Below are 16,918 nucleotides of genomic sequence, written 5' to 3' on the forward strand. Positions count from 1 at the left end.
ATACTTTAAGTAAAAAAATTTTAAAAAAAATAAAATAAAAAATAAAAATTACGGTACAAAAAGAAACACTTCAAGGGTCAAAAGCAGTGGACAAATGCATCTCCTCTCTACTGAGGGAGACTAAACAAATTGCCACTCACAAATTGTCTTTTGATATAGATGTGAAATGCTAGATCAAAAAATATGAGAAGCACAGGGTATTTTATACACTCATATATATGTGTGTGGATGTGCATGGATGCACACATACACACATATGTATATATGCATTTTTACATTGGAGTGGATAAATCATAAGTACACAAATGTATTCAATGAAGAGTTCTGAGAAAAACAACTTAATGATACTATAGACTAAAATATGTAACTTCTTAACACAAAACTTGTGGTTCTAGGGAAGTAGTGAATTGTTAATATTACTGGTATTCACAGAATGGTTTAAGAGAGGAGATTAGGTAAAGAAGGGTTTAAAATATTCAGTAGATCCTTACAGGATATTAAGGCAAATTAGGAATGTTTGGGAGACCCGTTTAACTTTAAGATTGGTATCATGTGCAGTGGCAACCATAGGATTCATGCTAGGCCTCCTGACGGAGATCTGAGCAAGGAGATGGCTTTGATAAGAAAACAATATCATCCTCTATAGGTGAAATTGTCAAGCATTGGTTTTGTTTATTGTTAGTGTTGTTGTTTTGTTTATCTTACATCAAGGAAAAAGCTTTACACAGAGGTTTCCCAACTTCCTACCTTCATCTCACTGGTGATCAACAGCAAGCACTTTTGAGGCAGCTGACTATAGCTTAGACTGTGACCAAGAACAGGAAAGCTAACAGGCTCACGTGGTTTCATGAGCACCAGACTCTAACCAACTGAGCTAATCAGCCCCAGAGGAAAAGGACACACAATGTACTGAGAGGAGATTACGTTTAATATATCCCATGGGAAAATGTGGAGGAGGATAAGGGGAGAATTTTGAGATTTATCTCTACCAAAGAAACTGGGCTCTATAAAAGATATCATGTACAAATTCCCTCTGTTTGTCTGCAAAATTGTAGCATTTTTGCTTAATTTTTGGGAAAAGGATTTCTCATTATGAATTAACAGACTTGGCAGAAGGCAGCAAACCTACTGCTGGTGTCATTTATTTTGTTTTACTGTAAAAGGAGCTTGAAGCAGTGTACATAGCTTTGGGGAAGAACCTGAATAACTACTCTACTTTGGACCAGTAATTGCAATCAGGGGTGAATCCGGGATGTGTAGGGCCTGAAGTTTTTCAGTAGAGTTGGGGAGGGGAGGTTTGTACAGAAATATATTTTGCAAATTTTACAAACCCACTGTAAACATATTGTTTGGGCTTCTCCAAGGGCCTTGAAAGTGAGGGCTCCTGAGCCTTCACTAACCTCAAGTTAAGAATAACCCTGGAAATGATTTGTTGAACAAATAAATAATGTTAGGCTTCAGTTGCTATCTGTAAATAGAATCTTCTCTAATATTTTAGAAAACGTAGTGAAATCCAGACGAAATTTGAGCTCATAGTATGGTTTTACTCCACCCACTCTTGTGATGTGATTTGGTCAACTTGTCATTATGGAACTTCACATGATAATGGCAGTCATAATTATATTAAGAACACATTAGCCTTACAATCTACTGACTTGGACATTTTGCAAAAATCACTTTACAAGACATTCAATGTCACCACATCCATATGAAACAGGTACTTGTCATTTTGCAAGTGGGTAAACTGAGAAATCCACTGAAGAACCGCCATTAAAATACACAAGACTAGTAATCTGGAATATGGACATAGTTTCCTTTTTCTGGAAATTTACAAAATACCTTGGCTACCTTTTTCATGATAATTTTTTTATTTATTGTAAATTTATCTTTATTGTTGAAAGCATTACAGATGTCACCTTTCTTCCTAATTGTCATGATAATTTTTAATAAAAGGGCCATGACTATAGGGAGAGAGTATAAAGAATTCAGTCAATAAAATTAGTTTATGTGAACTAGAAAAAATGTACTCTGATGCTAATATGCAAAATGTGTAATGTGCCTTGATGAGTGAAAGATATTATCCTTTTGTCATAAACTACTAAATTATTTAACCATTAAACTCTTTCAAAAATTATAAAGTAAATAAATATTTTGCAATTTTCTTTCAACTTAATTAAAACTGTTTTAGTCCAAAGTTTCATATACTGATACATACCTTATAGCTCCCATTTTAAAAAGAAGGAAAACATTAAAAATATTAGGGTCTAACAATAATGATATTACTTATTTATTAGTATATCTCCCTTCTTCCTATCTATTAGAACTTCCTATCTTTCCCCTTTGGGTTCTGAAGTGTCACATAACCTTCCTTTCTTACTATATTAACGTCATATAAACATATAAGCTTGTTTATGATACATGTACTTAATAAATAGAACTATAAAAAACATTTTAAAAGGTGGGGAGGATCCCAGCAGACATCAGATGATTCTATCTGCAATGAAGGAAAAACTTGGAATGAAACCCATGCTTATAACCTCTGTGGTTTGGGACACCATAACCTGGCCACAGGAATGCAAGCCATGAAAGGCATAAAGCAGAGCAGATTTGGCACACCTTGATGGTGAGCCAAATGTGCCAAGGCAATAATCTCTGTATAAATCATCAGGTGAATACACTCGACTGAGTCAAGTTTACCTATGTGTAAGGAACTGCCTCCATGTGAATCAACACATTCAGAGAGAAACTACAGAAATTTACTAGATATGGACAGGTCTGGATTATGTGAAATGTCTAAATCAGAAATATTTTAATAGCCTTATAACACCATGTGCACTTTATACCGATATATATTGCATCCAGCAGAGAGACTTCTTTCTCCCTGTAATGAAAATTCCTAGTTGTGAAATTAAAATTTTAAACCATTAGCTTTGTTTGAGAGTAATCCAGTGTGTCTACTTTTCCTAAAATTCTTGTACAGTGCTCAAGTTTGCCTCCTTAATGATGCCAACATGAGTTCTTAAACTTATAATTTTTTGCTGTGAACATCAGAAATTCTCTTAAACAACACTGAAAAATATTAAGGGGTCACACGGTTTCTCTCACTTGCTCAGCTTCCTCCATAGGGCTAACAAACGCTTTCAGAGGTGGAAATTTATACTAGCAAATGTAAATTCAGGCCTGTTAAATACAGTGAATAAACTTGCCCGCTACAGCAAGCATTCCATCCCAATTGACTAGGTGTGGCTTTTATTCATTGTTCAGTCACACTGAACAGAATCTGTTCTCTAGCTACCATCCCATTTAGGCTGACATTCCCTTTATCTGAGGGCTTATAATAAGCAAACCATACTCAGTTTTCCAAAAGCAGATGTGCTCTTCTGGTATCTTAGAAACAGATCAAAGTATATTTTGTGGAAAAACCTGAAGTTCAAGCCAGTGATATCATGTAGGTCTTAATATACAACCATACAAACATCAGGATAAAAAATTTAAACAGCCCTGACCAGTTTGGCTCAGTGGATAGAGCGTTGGCCTGCAGACTCAAGGGTCCCAGGTTCAATTCCGGTCAAGGGCATGTACCTTGGTTGCGGGCACATCCCCAGGAGGGGGTGTGCAGGAGGCAGCTGATCGATGTTTCTCTCTCATCGATGTTTCTAACTCTGTGTCCCTCTTCCTTTCTCTCTGTAAAAAATCAATAAAATATATTTTTAAAAAATTTAAACAAAACGTGACTATTTTAGAGAAAATAATCACATTATGGTAGGTGTTAAAAGGGATCAAGGATTGTTTGGGGAGAGTAGGTACCAGAGAAATTAATTAAAATCTTGTTACTGTTATAGTTATATCAAAATCCATAATAAAGAACATTTCTTTTGAATCACAATGGTAAATGTCATTTAAAATTGTCACTAGCTCAATTACAACATGCCTACAAAGCAGCTTTCTAGACCTCAAAAGAGGATCATATTAACCATTGTGGAGTTAATTTTTTTAACATGTAATAACTGCAAAAATTAACCTTTTATCAGTTTATGACATCACAACAGCTATTTTTAAATACATAATCCACAAGTTAGAAAAACAATTTCCAATTGTTCCCTGGGGTCTTATAAGTAATGACCTACATCTTGTGATATGCTATAAAATAAATTGTATTCCTGTGAGTCATATTAGTCATGTTCTACAGCCTGAAATCTAAAATTACCCTCACTGAAGAAATAAGGCAAATGTATTCTATTATAAAAAGCAAGAAGAATCTAATTAGAAGGCACAAGAGGCCAGAAAACTCAGTGTATCTCTTAGTCTCTAAAGGAAGCCATCCCCTATTCCCCAGTGTGAGCCATCATGATCGATAATGCATAAAGGGTTGAGACTGGGAATGGAGAAACTCTACTAGAATCTGAATAGAAAATGAATAGTCCACCTTCTGTCTCTACCCCTACTTTAGCCTAGGCCTTGCTCTGATTCCCTGAAACAGGCGTTTGATTGCTGCCCTGATGCTATCTCTTTTTTTATTTTTATTTATTTTTATTTTTTTAAATTTAAGGCTGGGCTCACGTGTGTGATAAAATCTGGCTCCTATTCTTTGTTCAGTCTGAAATTGGGACATCCCACGAGAGGCTGAGAGTAGTAAGGATGGGTGAAAAAACTCCCTTGGTTTATTCCCCACCTACTCACATTTTCTGGACTCACCAAGCACATTCAGTCTTCTGTGGCTTTTTTTATCCTGTCTCAGTATCTAGTAGATTTCCTCTTCCCTACCACTTTAGAAGTAGGAAAAAATGTAAATATTTCAGTGCGTGAAAGCCTAGTTTGAAGGAGTCCAACCATGTAAAGTAATCCTGAAGGCCAAAGAGGAGCTCTGAGGAACTCACTGGTGACTTTCTGGGAACTAATTTATAACATAATTAATCAGCAATGAATTCCAAGGCAAATATATATATATACACATACATATTTTTGCAAACTGATAAAACATGAAATCTATGTATTTTTACTTAAATTTGTCTAGATGTTCTGGGAAATGAGAATCATAGTGCAAAATTTTAGTGACTCACCAATGCCCCTGCCACCTGTTTTGTGCATTGTCTGTAAATATGGAGTACTTAAGGGGTGTCCTATCTACACATATCTCCTTTAATTCTGAGAATCAACTTTATAATGGAATAGTCAATCTGCTCTCTGCACCCACATTTTCATTGTATCTAAATACTATATACATCTTTCAGCATTCATCAGCACTGATGAAATAGGTAACAGGATAACATAAACCTTTCAAGTTAGTATCTTGTTAATGGTTTAAAATAAGTAGGCCGGCTAGAATTAGAATGAGACATCACTGAACTAAATTTGAGACCTGGTAAATTCAGTAGAAAAGGGAGTTTTCAATTCCTCCTGAAAGACCAAACTGCAACTTGATATTTTAAGGTAGCAAAACAAGATGAATTATCAATAGGAAAAATTTGCTTTTAAAGGATCTAAGCTCACTGATCCACAAAAATAGTAGATACTGGTCTAGAATGACACCATAATCTTATTAATTTCTGCAAAGGAAAACTCTGTGGCTAGGTCAAATTAAATCCACCATCAAATACCTGACCAGTATTCCTCAAGACTGACAAGGTCATGGGAAACAGGGAAAGACTGAGAAACGGTCACAGACCAGAGGAGAGAGGGGGACAAATTCAAATAAACGCACTGTGGTACCGTGGATTGGACACTGGAACAGAAAGAATGATGAGGTCTGAATAAAGTCTGGAGTTTAGTTAACAGTAATGTGTAAATGTCAGTTTCTTAGTTTTGACAAAAATACCATGGGAAAATATTAACAGTGGGAGGAACTGGGTAAGAGATCATTTGGGAACCTTTTGCACTATCTTCGCAATTTTTCTTTAAATTTAAAATTATTTTAAAATAAAAACTCTATTAAAAAGTAACAATAAAACCATCAAAAACTGTTTGAATTTAATATCGTAGAATTCACAGATTTACATCATGTAATAATAATCAAACCTCCTCATCTTAAAATGCCCGTTCCTTTATTGATATTTTTCTATAAACTGAATTCATGTTTAAATACAGCCCAGATTTTAAATCGAACACACCTGATTGCTCCCTTCACATGCAGGGCAGCTTTGTGGTGTCAATGAATATATTAGCTTGGGTCCTAAATCCTTCTGTAACTAACTTCCCAAAGGCCCTGAAAGGTTATTCCAATGTAGATATATATTCTTTAAAAAAGTACACATATGCAATTTTTAAAAACAATGCTGTGACTTACAAGTGATGACATTTGAGCATTTTGGAGCATAAACTGCATCTGCTGGGCAAACATGGCTGCGGCAGTCTTTTGTTGAATCAGATTGTTCCGTCCATTAATTTCCAGCTGCGTTTTTAAGTGTGGAGGAGGGTGAAGGTACTTGCAATTCTCTCTAGCACATCGACCCTAAAAATGAAGAATTAGAGTAATTTTCATTAATTTTTCTAAAAATCTGATATGGATAAGAAAAATAAAAGTGTATCGAACAATGAGAAAACCAAGGGGAAAATGTTAAATTGTCCCTCAATTGACGGGTGGAGAAAGAATATATATAAATATATGACATACGCATAAATATATTTTCTAAATTTTAGATCCATTATTCTGGACATTTTAGGGTCTAAAGTTCTTTTCCCTGAACCCGTACAATGTGAGAAAAAATCTTGAAATCCACTGACATTCTTTTAACCATAGAATAAATCCCTATGCCTGGTAGCCATGCTGTTCTTTAGGTTCCAGAGACAATGGCTCTAGATCACTTGGATAATTGAGACCAAATTTTATTTTGGAGCCACAGCTATATGAATGTTTTATTGATGGCTTAAGCACTTCCAAACAGAATAATATGTCAGTCCTGTGGAACCAAGCGTTTTTAGTGTTGCCTAAATGTTGACCCGGCTACTATATATGGTATTTACTATGTGGTAGCAAAACTGGACAGATATTACATTGTCAAATATGACCTGTTGTGGTTAGCTCATGAGCATTATATAAAGCAGCTAATGATTCATTTAGATTACTGGGTTCACCAGAATTTGTTTAAGGCAAGCAAAACTGCAAGCAATTTTCACCCCCACAAATGCTAGAGATGGGTGAATTAAAAAAAAAGGCAACTTTTTTGTTTTGATCCAGGAGAAAATGAGTTAGTTCATCAAGTGTTTTGAACACATGCTGTGAATTTTCCTTATTTATGATTTCTAAATGGGTCTCACAATCACGTCTCCATATTTAGTTATCTTGTTACTAAAGCCTTCCTATAATTTCGCTGAGAATCAAGTTGTCTCCTTCAAAACTTTATAGAGCTACATATGATGCAAAACCAAATGTACTGCAGCTGCTCTTTTAAATATCAGGTCACTGGGATGAGGTGGCTCTATCATTTTACCTTCTCTGCCAAGAAGCTGAGTACAACTTAAAATGTGGCTTGAGAAATTAGAGGTTCAACTATTGTTTTCTGTCAGGGTTGCCCTTTTGTTTCTCCCATTGATCAATTTATTTTCAATCAAATTAACTGATTTATAAAATCAAATAATATCTTAGTTTCAATGTACCTTTACATTTCTCTGCAAATCCTGGAAAAGGAAAATTTATTAGTAGTTAAGAGTTGAGAATAGTATTAACCCAATCTTCCCAAATTCATAAAAGTAGCCTAAGAAGAGCTATATAATTTCAGCACATATTATGACTGTAATAAATTTTTATATGCACTAAATATCACAATAATGAAGATTCTCCCTCATTAATATGCCTTGCAATAGATACCATGCGCTTCTGTGTTACAATTACCACAACCTGCACCAAGCCAGAGATAGTCACAAGGATTTTAGTTCCTAGATTCTCCAGTCTCAACCCAGCATAACTGAGATTATCTGGCTCAGAATTAACAGCCTTGGGGAGCAGTGGTACTTGTGTCTTCCACAGCCAAGCATGTTAGTTTATACTTCAGCATTTCTCTTCTGCTTCTCACACCCTAACATTAAAGATTTCCCCAAAGTTTGGTCCTAAATCATTTGCTCTCCTCTCTACTCTCTTTTCCCTTGGGGAATGAAACTCTTGTGAAATTTCATATATCACAGTAATTGCTCAGATCTTAAATCTCTATCTCTCGGACTCCTCTTCTGAATTTCAGTCCTTTTTATTACTAATTGCAGCGGTATTCGGAAATCCTGCCCCCTAACCAGATCTAAATAACTTACTCCTGGCCTTTCTTCCCACTAGACTATTTTCTCTTTCCCTGCATACTCACATTTAGGACCCTTACTCAAATCCCCATACTTTCGGACAGTTACATAACAAGCTATGAAAAAAGAAATTAGGCACTTGCTGAGCAGGATTGCCTTAGAATTGTAAACCCACCCTGGTAGCTTTCCCAGACAAGTGGCAAACACAACCATAGACATTTACACAGAACACAATTTGTACCCCTCCCCCAAAAAAAGCTGTATAATGAGGACTGTCTCGTATTTTCAGAAATTCCAAACAAGCGATCTTTTTTTTAAAGGGGAAAGAAATAATTAGGAGTTTGACTTTTGTTACAATTTAGAGTTTTAACATCATTTACATTGAATACAATCAGAGACAGGATAGGAAGGAAAGGAGGGAGAAAACAGGGCGTATTTGGCACATGTCCTACCAATCTTCAGATAAAGAATTACTACCTGCATTTGTGTTTTTATATAATTTTCCTTTACATATAATAACTTTTCTTAAGCTTTTATCCTGGGAAACTAATGACATTTTTTTCACAAAGCAAAACAGTATATAGAAATAGAAAAAGAATTACTCTTTAAACATTACATCAAGTTGGGTTTTAAAACTGAACTATGGAATATAAGGCAGCATGATATTTTTTAAAAAACTTACTTATGAAATTTTACTTGATTTATAAACTATTCTCTTTTTAATGACAGAATCCATAATTTAACTTTATAAAATGCAGATGCAGAGCAATAGTACCTTATCAGAAACTGTTGCTTATGTTAAAGAAAGCTTATAAAGAACAAAAATATCTGCATTTTCTACCCAAACAGTAAATGAGAAGACCAAATAATTTTATATGAATGTTATCTGTGAAACACAATATTTCAAAAAGAAAACCAAGGCCCTTCAGTTTTTTTTCAAAACAACTTTAGAACTCAGGATAATAAATCTCCTCTGTATAGTATTCAGTCTTCAAAAGGCCAGACTTAATTATACACCAAAAAAAATTTTAATTGGAGTTTGGAGGGAGGGAGGGCAAACTTTTTTGACATTGGCTAACATTTGCTTTAGTCCTTGTAGGGAATTAGGCTTTTTGGTAAGCGTGAATGAATGAGGTGGGGTAAAGGCAGGGAAAGAACTGCCCAGCACAATATATAATCACCTACTGTTTTTGCCCTTTGGGAAATAAATGCCTATGAACAAAAAGGTTCCAATGTTGCCCCAGCCAGTTTGGCTCAGTGGATAGAGTGTTGGCCTGCAGACTGAAGAGTCCCAGGTTTGACTCCAGTCAAGGGCATGTACCTCGGTTGTGTACTTCGATGCAAGCTGATCCCCAGCCCTGGTTGGGGGCACATGTGCGGGAGGCAACCAATTGATGTGTCTCTTTCAAGAGATGTTTCTCTCTCTGTCTCTCCCCCTCCCTTCCACTCTCTCTAAAAATCAATGGAAAAATATCCTTGGGTGAGAATTATTTTTTAAAGAAAGATTCTAATGTTGTCCTTAGGCCAGCTAAGCACTTTGGATGGGCCACAAGATACCCTCTCACACTGGGTCTATAACAGCCCAGAATGATTCTTGGTCTGAAAATAAATCACACCTCAGGTTTCTCAAGCCAAGTCAATAGTGTCCCATGTCCTCTAGAAGACCAAGAAGTTCAGAATTGCCATGTGCTCAGTTCAAAATATTAGACCATGTCATGAAGGATTACAAATTTTGTATCTATGACAGTCACCATCCACTGGCAGAGCTGACTATATACTAAAAACAGCAGCAAAGAACTGTCAAGCCATGCAGATCTTTTTCTTCTTCCCCTACATATACACACATAATTTTTAAAAGTATTGAAAATATTAGAGCGAAAACATTTATGCTAGCCTCAGTTTCACTTTTTCCACTTCATTAGGCCTTAAAAACAAACCATCGTCATCTAGACTATGTAACTGAGTTAAGAAAATAACAAAGTGATTAAATAGGAAAGTGATTCTCTGCTGAAATAAGTGCTACTACATCTATGAATCTCCCAGCTTCCTTCTCTTATCTACTCTTTTTGAAAATGCATCCAGAAAGCAGCAGGGAGAGAAAATTGCCAATGAAATTTCCAAAACATGTCTGCATCAAAAACGTTGATGACAAAGGAAAAGTTGAAAAGCATTTATAAAACTTCCAAAATTCAATCTATTTCCCTTTCTTATCTTTAAGCTTTTCACAAATGCGGTCAAAGCCTTTGACTGAGAGAAAAAAAAGTAGCATTGTAGAGATTCAAATCCCACCTAAGTCTTGGGAACTAGGAGATTCTGTCAGATATAAGGTTTTTCATATACTTGGTGGTAGAAAAATCCTGAGAAATGTACTTTTTATGTTCATGACAGAAAGTTCTACTATCAGAATAAGAAGAGGACCCTATGAAGCTGAAAATGACACTTTGTCAATTAATTTCTTAACAGAAACAGCTGTTTGCAAAATGACTTGCTTTTTCAAATACATTTGGAATTATAGGAGGAAGTCCTCTCAAATACAGTAACTCGATTACATTTTCAGAGATATCTTACTGCTCTGCAAGACTACCAAGAGTTAAGGGTTAAATGTTAAATAAAGGCAACAAACAGATGATTTGTTCTATGAAAAAAAGTTATCCCATTTAAATGATCATCTATTAAAAGAAAGAATCCTATTGATTATATATTAACCCACTGAAAACTACTTATATGCATAGACATGGCCTCTCAGAGGAAGCCAAATTTGTAATTTTGAAATTACAAATCATACATACATACCATCACAGACCTGTTAAAGGCTAGGGACAATCAGAAAGAACTAAAAGTGAGTCACATCAACATAAACTATCAGCCAGATGTCAGCATGAGAATGGCAAATTCCCCACTTTCTTCTTTTTAGAGTTCTGTCTTTATAAAAATAAATAGAATCGGTATTATTTTCTCCTCCAATATTTTATCATCTATGAATATTGATATATATGCACAAAGAGCATTTTTAAAATCTTATATACAAGTTTTAATTTAAATTTGAGATGCAGACAAGAATTTTTTAAGTCTATAATAAACCATTTCCTGTATATATTGAAGGCAAAATTAATGAGGCTAAACGTAGACCCCATAGAGAGGGCGAGCCAAGTACACACACCCTCCACTGTAGTCAGCTCTGATATACATATACAGGGCAATGACTTTGGAGCAAACCAGAAACCAAGTTTGAATACGTAAGAAGCTGGGAGAAGGGCGGAATCATTTTCTTGCCTATCTGTCTCAAGAAAGCTTTCAAATTGTGACCTCCAAAAGATGAAGGGAGTAATAGGCTCAACAATCACACCATTGTTCTGAAATAGCCCACTAAGATAACTTGTTTACCAGAATTGCAACATTTAGGACTGAAACAGATTTTACGGAACATCTTGTGCACCTTTATCTTACGGAGAAAGAGATGAGGTGGCTTGTCTTAATTAACAAGCAGCACAGTAAGGACAGAAGCCAAGTTTTCAGATTCTCACTACCCAATATGGATTTTCTGTTCAAATGACTCTTCCTCTGTAAAAGTTTTCCCGAGCCCATCTCCCCACCCCCATTGCTATTTATCTCTCCCTCTTTTGTGGCTCCAGCTGCACCTTGTACTCAGTTTTATGGTTGTACTTATCACTGTGTACACTGTGATAAATTGTTTGCATGCCTATCTCCCCATTAGACTTTGAGCTTATCTAAAGGCAGGACTATATCTTCCTCATCTTTGAATCCCCAGGAATGTTTCTGTGCCTGGTTAATAGTGACCATTCCATAAAGGTTTGCTGATTGAATGAATAAACTTTGTAAAAATAATCTTACAAGGCCTTACACTAAGTCTGCCTTAGAAGCCTAATTCTTTCTCTTACTATTTCCTTTAATCAGTTCTTTTATCTTGCTCCAAGAAGAGAATCATAGCCAACACACGACCAAGGTTGTTCCTGGTTGTCTGTTCCAAATGAACCGTTATCCTATGCAGCCCCAGAAAATAACTAATTTATATCTTTTTTGCAATGAATATATACTCAGAGATGTATGTGACCATATGGCTGAAAAATTCTGGTAATTCAGTATAACTGAACCAGAAATGTCAAGAATCCACAAAGTATACAGACACCAACTCTGGTCTAATTGCAGGGGTCTGTGGTCACAGGAACCCCTAGGAAACAGGACCCCACAAAGCTGAATAAAGGAACCTACAAAAGATTCATAGTTAAAGAGCATCTGGGCCTGCCTAGGGGGAGCACTGAAAGTCCAGGGTTGGTTTAGAATAAACTGCCTTCTCAAACTGCTCCACTTCCACCCCACATTTCTCTGAACAAGTTGCAAGTCAAATTTCCATAAGCTACTTGGACAAAGGTGGAATACCTGGTTTGGGGATAATCACATAGGTGGGGCCTCCTTGTGTATCTCTATTGCATATACTAACTTCTTAAAGAAATATGTCCCCCTGTACTTCAAGACACATATCCAGCTGCATTCACATCAAACATTTATTTTCAAATAATCATGACCTTAAAATTTTCACTGAAATTTTTGAAGGGCAAATAAATAAATATCATAGTTGCTGTTCACAGTGAAACCAAGCCTGCCTCACCAATACCCCATATATGCTTCCTGCCCCCTCCCCAGTTTCCCCTAATTTAATAAAACACCTTCAATCACTTTAGTAAAATATTAACTGAATATCTGTTCAATAATAAGCTCCCCAAGAATGCATCATCTGTTTCCAAATAGCCAGCCAGAATCAAATTAAAACCCAGAGACAATTGAATTACACTTGTATTAAGTTACCAAAAGTCAGAAGGCATTTCTGATGCTAAGTATTCATGGAAGTTGTCTTTAAAGTAGTTGATGGCAGCAAACATAAAATGTCATTAAAATATAGCAAAAAAAAAAAGGAAACAAAAATCATGACATTTAATGTTACTCTAAGAAATAAAATACACATAAAATCATGCAACTTCAAAATTCACTTACTACATAGAATTTGTTATGAAATAACATAAAAGGGTATCTTGACCAAGAGTCAGTCAAATCTCCTGCCTATAGGGTTCCCTCACTTCTCTTTTCTGCACACCCCATCCAGTCACCTACCACAGCGATTTAGAACAAGGGCAAAGAGGACACCAGCTACTTGCACCCTTTCTTCCCAGCTAGGGCTTCTGATTAGAATCCTATCTAGGGTTGCCAAATTTATCAAATGAAAATACAGGACTCCCGATCAAATTTGAATTTCAGATAAACAAATAACTTTTTAGTGTAAGTATGCTTAATACAATATATTATCTATCAACCCTCTCCCTATTTTTTCTTCTACCCTGGTGAGTTGAGCTAAATAGAGTCAAATTCTCCAAAACTCAATTTATCCCCTTTACCTTAAAGTTGTAAGCAGCCCTCTCCATGGAATCAGCCTGGGTTCTACTTGGGCTTCAGTTGCCCAGAGCAAACCAGAAGGCACTCTCAGTCCCAGCTTACCTGACCAGCTACAAGGAATTTAAGGAAGTAGACTGTTAGGGAAAGCAGTTTTTATTCCATGGCTCCTCCCACAAAAAGCTTCACAGGGCTCCCTCCCAATCCTGTCAGCCACTCAGCTTTCCCACCCAGAGTGGTGCAAGTGTATATTCAAATGACTTTGATGCCTGCCAGAGCTCCTCCTTTAGGTTAGGATGAAGACAGGCATGGTGAGTGACCACCATGCCTAACTACTGACTCTAAATGTATACAAAAGTTTTGAATATATGAATTATTACAGGAAAAGTAGGCTTTTATGTTTTTAAGGTTTTTACATACGTGTCTGGGGGTGAGGAGGGCAGATTAACATTTTTTTTTCTTCAGTTCTGTCTGTGGAATACTCAAATTCAAGCAACAGTCATCTATTGAAGCCCAGGAAAATGACTGCTTAAGCATTATGTTTCTCTATGCACACATAAGATCTATGCAGATACTTATTCAAAACATGTAAAAATGACAATGAATAGCCATTATGTGCATATTTTTTCCAGTCAACCCTTGATTATGCATATTAAAAGACAGAGAGAAGTAGGGGGGCATGGTTAATTCTAATGAGCAAAATAATATATTCAGGAAAAATGGCAATCTATAATAGCTCCATATTACAGAATATATATATCACAAAAGTGGCAATTTTGGACATTTCAGAATCAGTTTCTAGTCATAATCCTGAAATTATTTTTTATTTATTAAGAATGCAAACTCCTCTTTTGGAATTATCAAAGATTCAGAATTAGTTCTATCAGAAAGAATGAAATGGTACTTAACTGAGGAAGTTTATATGATAGTAGACAATAGGTCACAGAAATATTAAATAGTAAAGCTGGAAAGGCTCTTAGAGATCATTTAGTCCAGCATTTGCCAGAGTGTGTACCACAGACCTCTATTCCCAATAAGCCTCAAGAACTGAGTTTCCTGGTTAAATACTTATAAGAAATGGCAAACTATATCCCTCTCTTGTATTCTGATATCACACCAGAGCATAGTAAAGGTTCTCTCTCATATGTCCTACAGTAAAGAAACCTGCTTACTTTTGTTAACCCAGCATTTCCCAACATAGTTTAATCACACAAACCATCCCTCTTTTCTTCTTTTACACTCACTAAGGGATTTACTGATTTTAGAGAGAGAGGAAGGGAGAGAGAAACATTGATGTGAGAGAGAAACATCTATCGGTTGCTTTCCGTATGCTCCCTGAACAGGTTCGAACCCACAACCTAGGTATGTTACCTGACCCAGAATCGAACATACAACCTTTTGGTGTACAGGATGACGCTCCAACCGAGACACCCATCCCTCTTTTTACCACCTTTTAACATATCTCATTAAAGTATCTTCATAAAAATACTCATCTAATTCAATTCCCTCCTACTCAAACTCATACCAAACCTTGTGGCATTTTATGAGTCAAGTTAGTGTTCGTTCATATTTTTAACTTCTCTTTCTCTCCTAAATAAGAAAATATAGTGAACTCCAAAGAACTGGATCTTTTATTGAAATGACACTTAATATTTTTGCTTCTACAGTAAGTTCTCACTTAACATTGTCAATAGGTTCTTGGAAACGGAACCTTTAAGTGAAATGATGTATAAGGAAACCAATTTTATCAGAGGCTAATTTATATAAACACGAGTTCTTTTCCTATGGCATATTTCTGGTCACAAAAACATCATCAAACTTCTAAATAAAAACCCCAAAACACTTCTAATAATAAACATGGAAATAAATGGGGCTATACATACATATAAGAAAGATGAGTCAAAACAAGTAAGGGAATTGTTTTCCCACCCACTTATTTTAGTTCAAGGTTGTGGGTGGCCAGATCCTCTCCCAGAAGCTCTGGGCACAAGGTGGGACTCACCCTGGACAGGACACCCTTCTATCACAGGGGCACTAACACCCTCTACTCACTCAGACTGGGACAATTTAGATACCCCATTTCCCCCAATTCACCTCACATGCACATCTTTGGGATGTGAAGGAAACCAGAGGACCCAAAGAACAGCCACAGAGACATGGGGAAAACATGCTAACTCCACAGAGATAGTGGCGCTGGCCAGGAATCAGTTTCCCACCCCCCTCCCCATCAACTTTGTAACAAAACGATGTCATTAGAAGATCTGCCTACTTGATTTCTCAAAAGTTAACAAAATGGAGAGTTTGCCTATGATTGCTACAAAGGCAGATCCCACAGTTATCTTCCCAACACCCCTTGCCAAAGCTGTAAGTTTTGTCAGATATTTCCATATGACTGCTGGAGCTTTCTTCTTTTATTTGAATGTTTCTTAGGCAACTTCTGAAGTTTCAACTTTGAGTCTTATCTGTCTAGCTGGATTTCCTACAATCTAACTTCTGTCCCTTGAACCCATGCCAGTTAGCTTAGGTTTTCCATGACTTAAGGGTCTCAAGTGAGTTCTAACTGCACTAAAACTTGGGAAGTAAGAATGTATTTGGCAATCCCCTCAATTCCTAAGGCTCTTAGCTTTGCACTCATCTTAAACCTTGGGGTTTCCACTTGGCAAAATTAAATTTCCTGTCTCTATAAAAATAAAGTTATAAGGAGGAGGGTATAAACTTATAAGGAGGAGGGTATAAGGTGAGAAATGCAATGATTATTTTTCATATTGAAACAATTTATCTTTGCAGATCTCAGTATGCTGCTAATAATAAATTAAATAATTACAACTCTATAGCCAGACATGTAACCCTCCTCCCAGAGGTTATATAAAGGGCAGATATAGTTATTGATTTACCTCTGCATTTTTAAATTAGAGGCACAAAGATGAAAATCAGTCCCTCCTTTGCTAAACATAAATCTTCTTTCAGATAAAGAAATTTAAAAGCATGATATCAAAATGGCTGTTTATAGGATCTGGCTAAATACATAAGTGTGAAATCATGTTTCAAACCCCAAACAGAGCAAAATGTATCCACTTTAAAATAAGCATTTTCCTCATATTCCTACCCGACACCAAATATACAATTTCTAAGCAGAAAGTTTTACTTGGTGACATGGACTGCCATTAAAATATTTTGAGGCACAGACTACATCTACATTTTGTTAATGATAAGATATTTTTATTACCAAAAGTCTTACTGAAATCTTTGTGCTAATTTGTCATTAAAAATGTAGGCATTTTAGAGTATCGGA

General features: G+C 36.0%; 1 protein-coding gene across 10 annotated transcripts in view; it reads right to left on the reverse strand.

Annotated features, from left to right (window-relative positions):
* Nucleotides 1-16,918, reverse strand: part of MBNL3 (muscleblind-like splicing regulator 3) — a 124,376-nt gene that overhangs the window by 24,776 nt on the left and 82,682 nt on the right. For 7 of the 10 annotated variants that reach the window (XM_005872812.2, XM_014545005.1, XM_005872814.2 and 4 more), the window contains one exon: nucleotides 6,284-6,448. In XM_005872812.2, the coding sequence (XP_005872874.1) occupies nucleotides 6,284-6,448 (165 nt within the window). Of the gene's footprint in view, nucleotides 1-6,283; nucleotides 6,449-13,631; nucleotides 13,759-16,918 lie in introns of those variants that run through there. The other 3 variants (XM_014545006.1, XM_005872809.2, XM_005872818.2) reach the window with 1 other exon arrangement.

This window comes from Myotis brandtii, unplaced genomic scaffold (genome assembly GCF_000412655.1).
Source record: "Myotis brandtii unplaced genomic scaffold, ASM41265v1 scaffold393, whole genome shotgun sequence".
In the NCBI taxonomy this organism is placed as follows: Eukaryota; Metazoa; Chordata; class Mammalia; order Chiroptera; family Vespertilionidae; genus Myotis; species Myotis brandtii.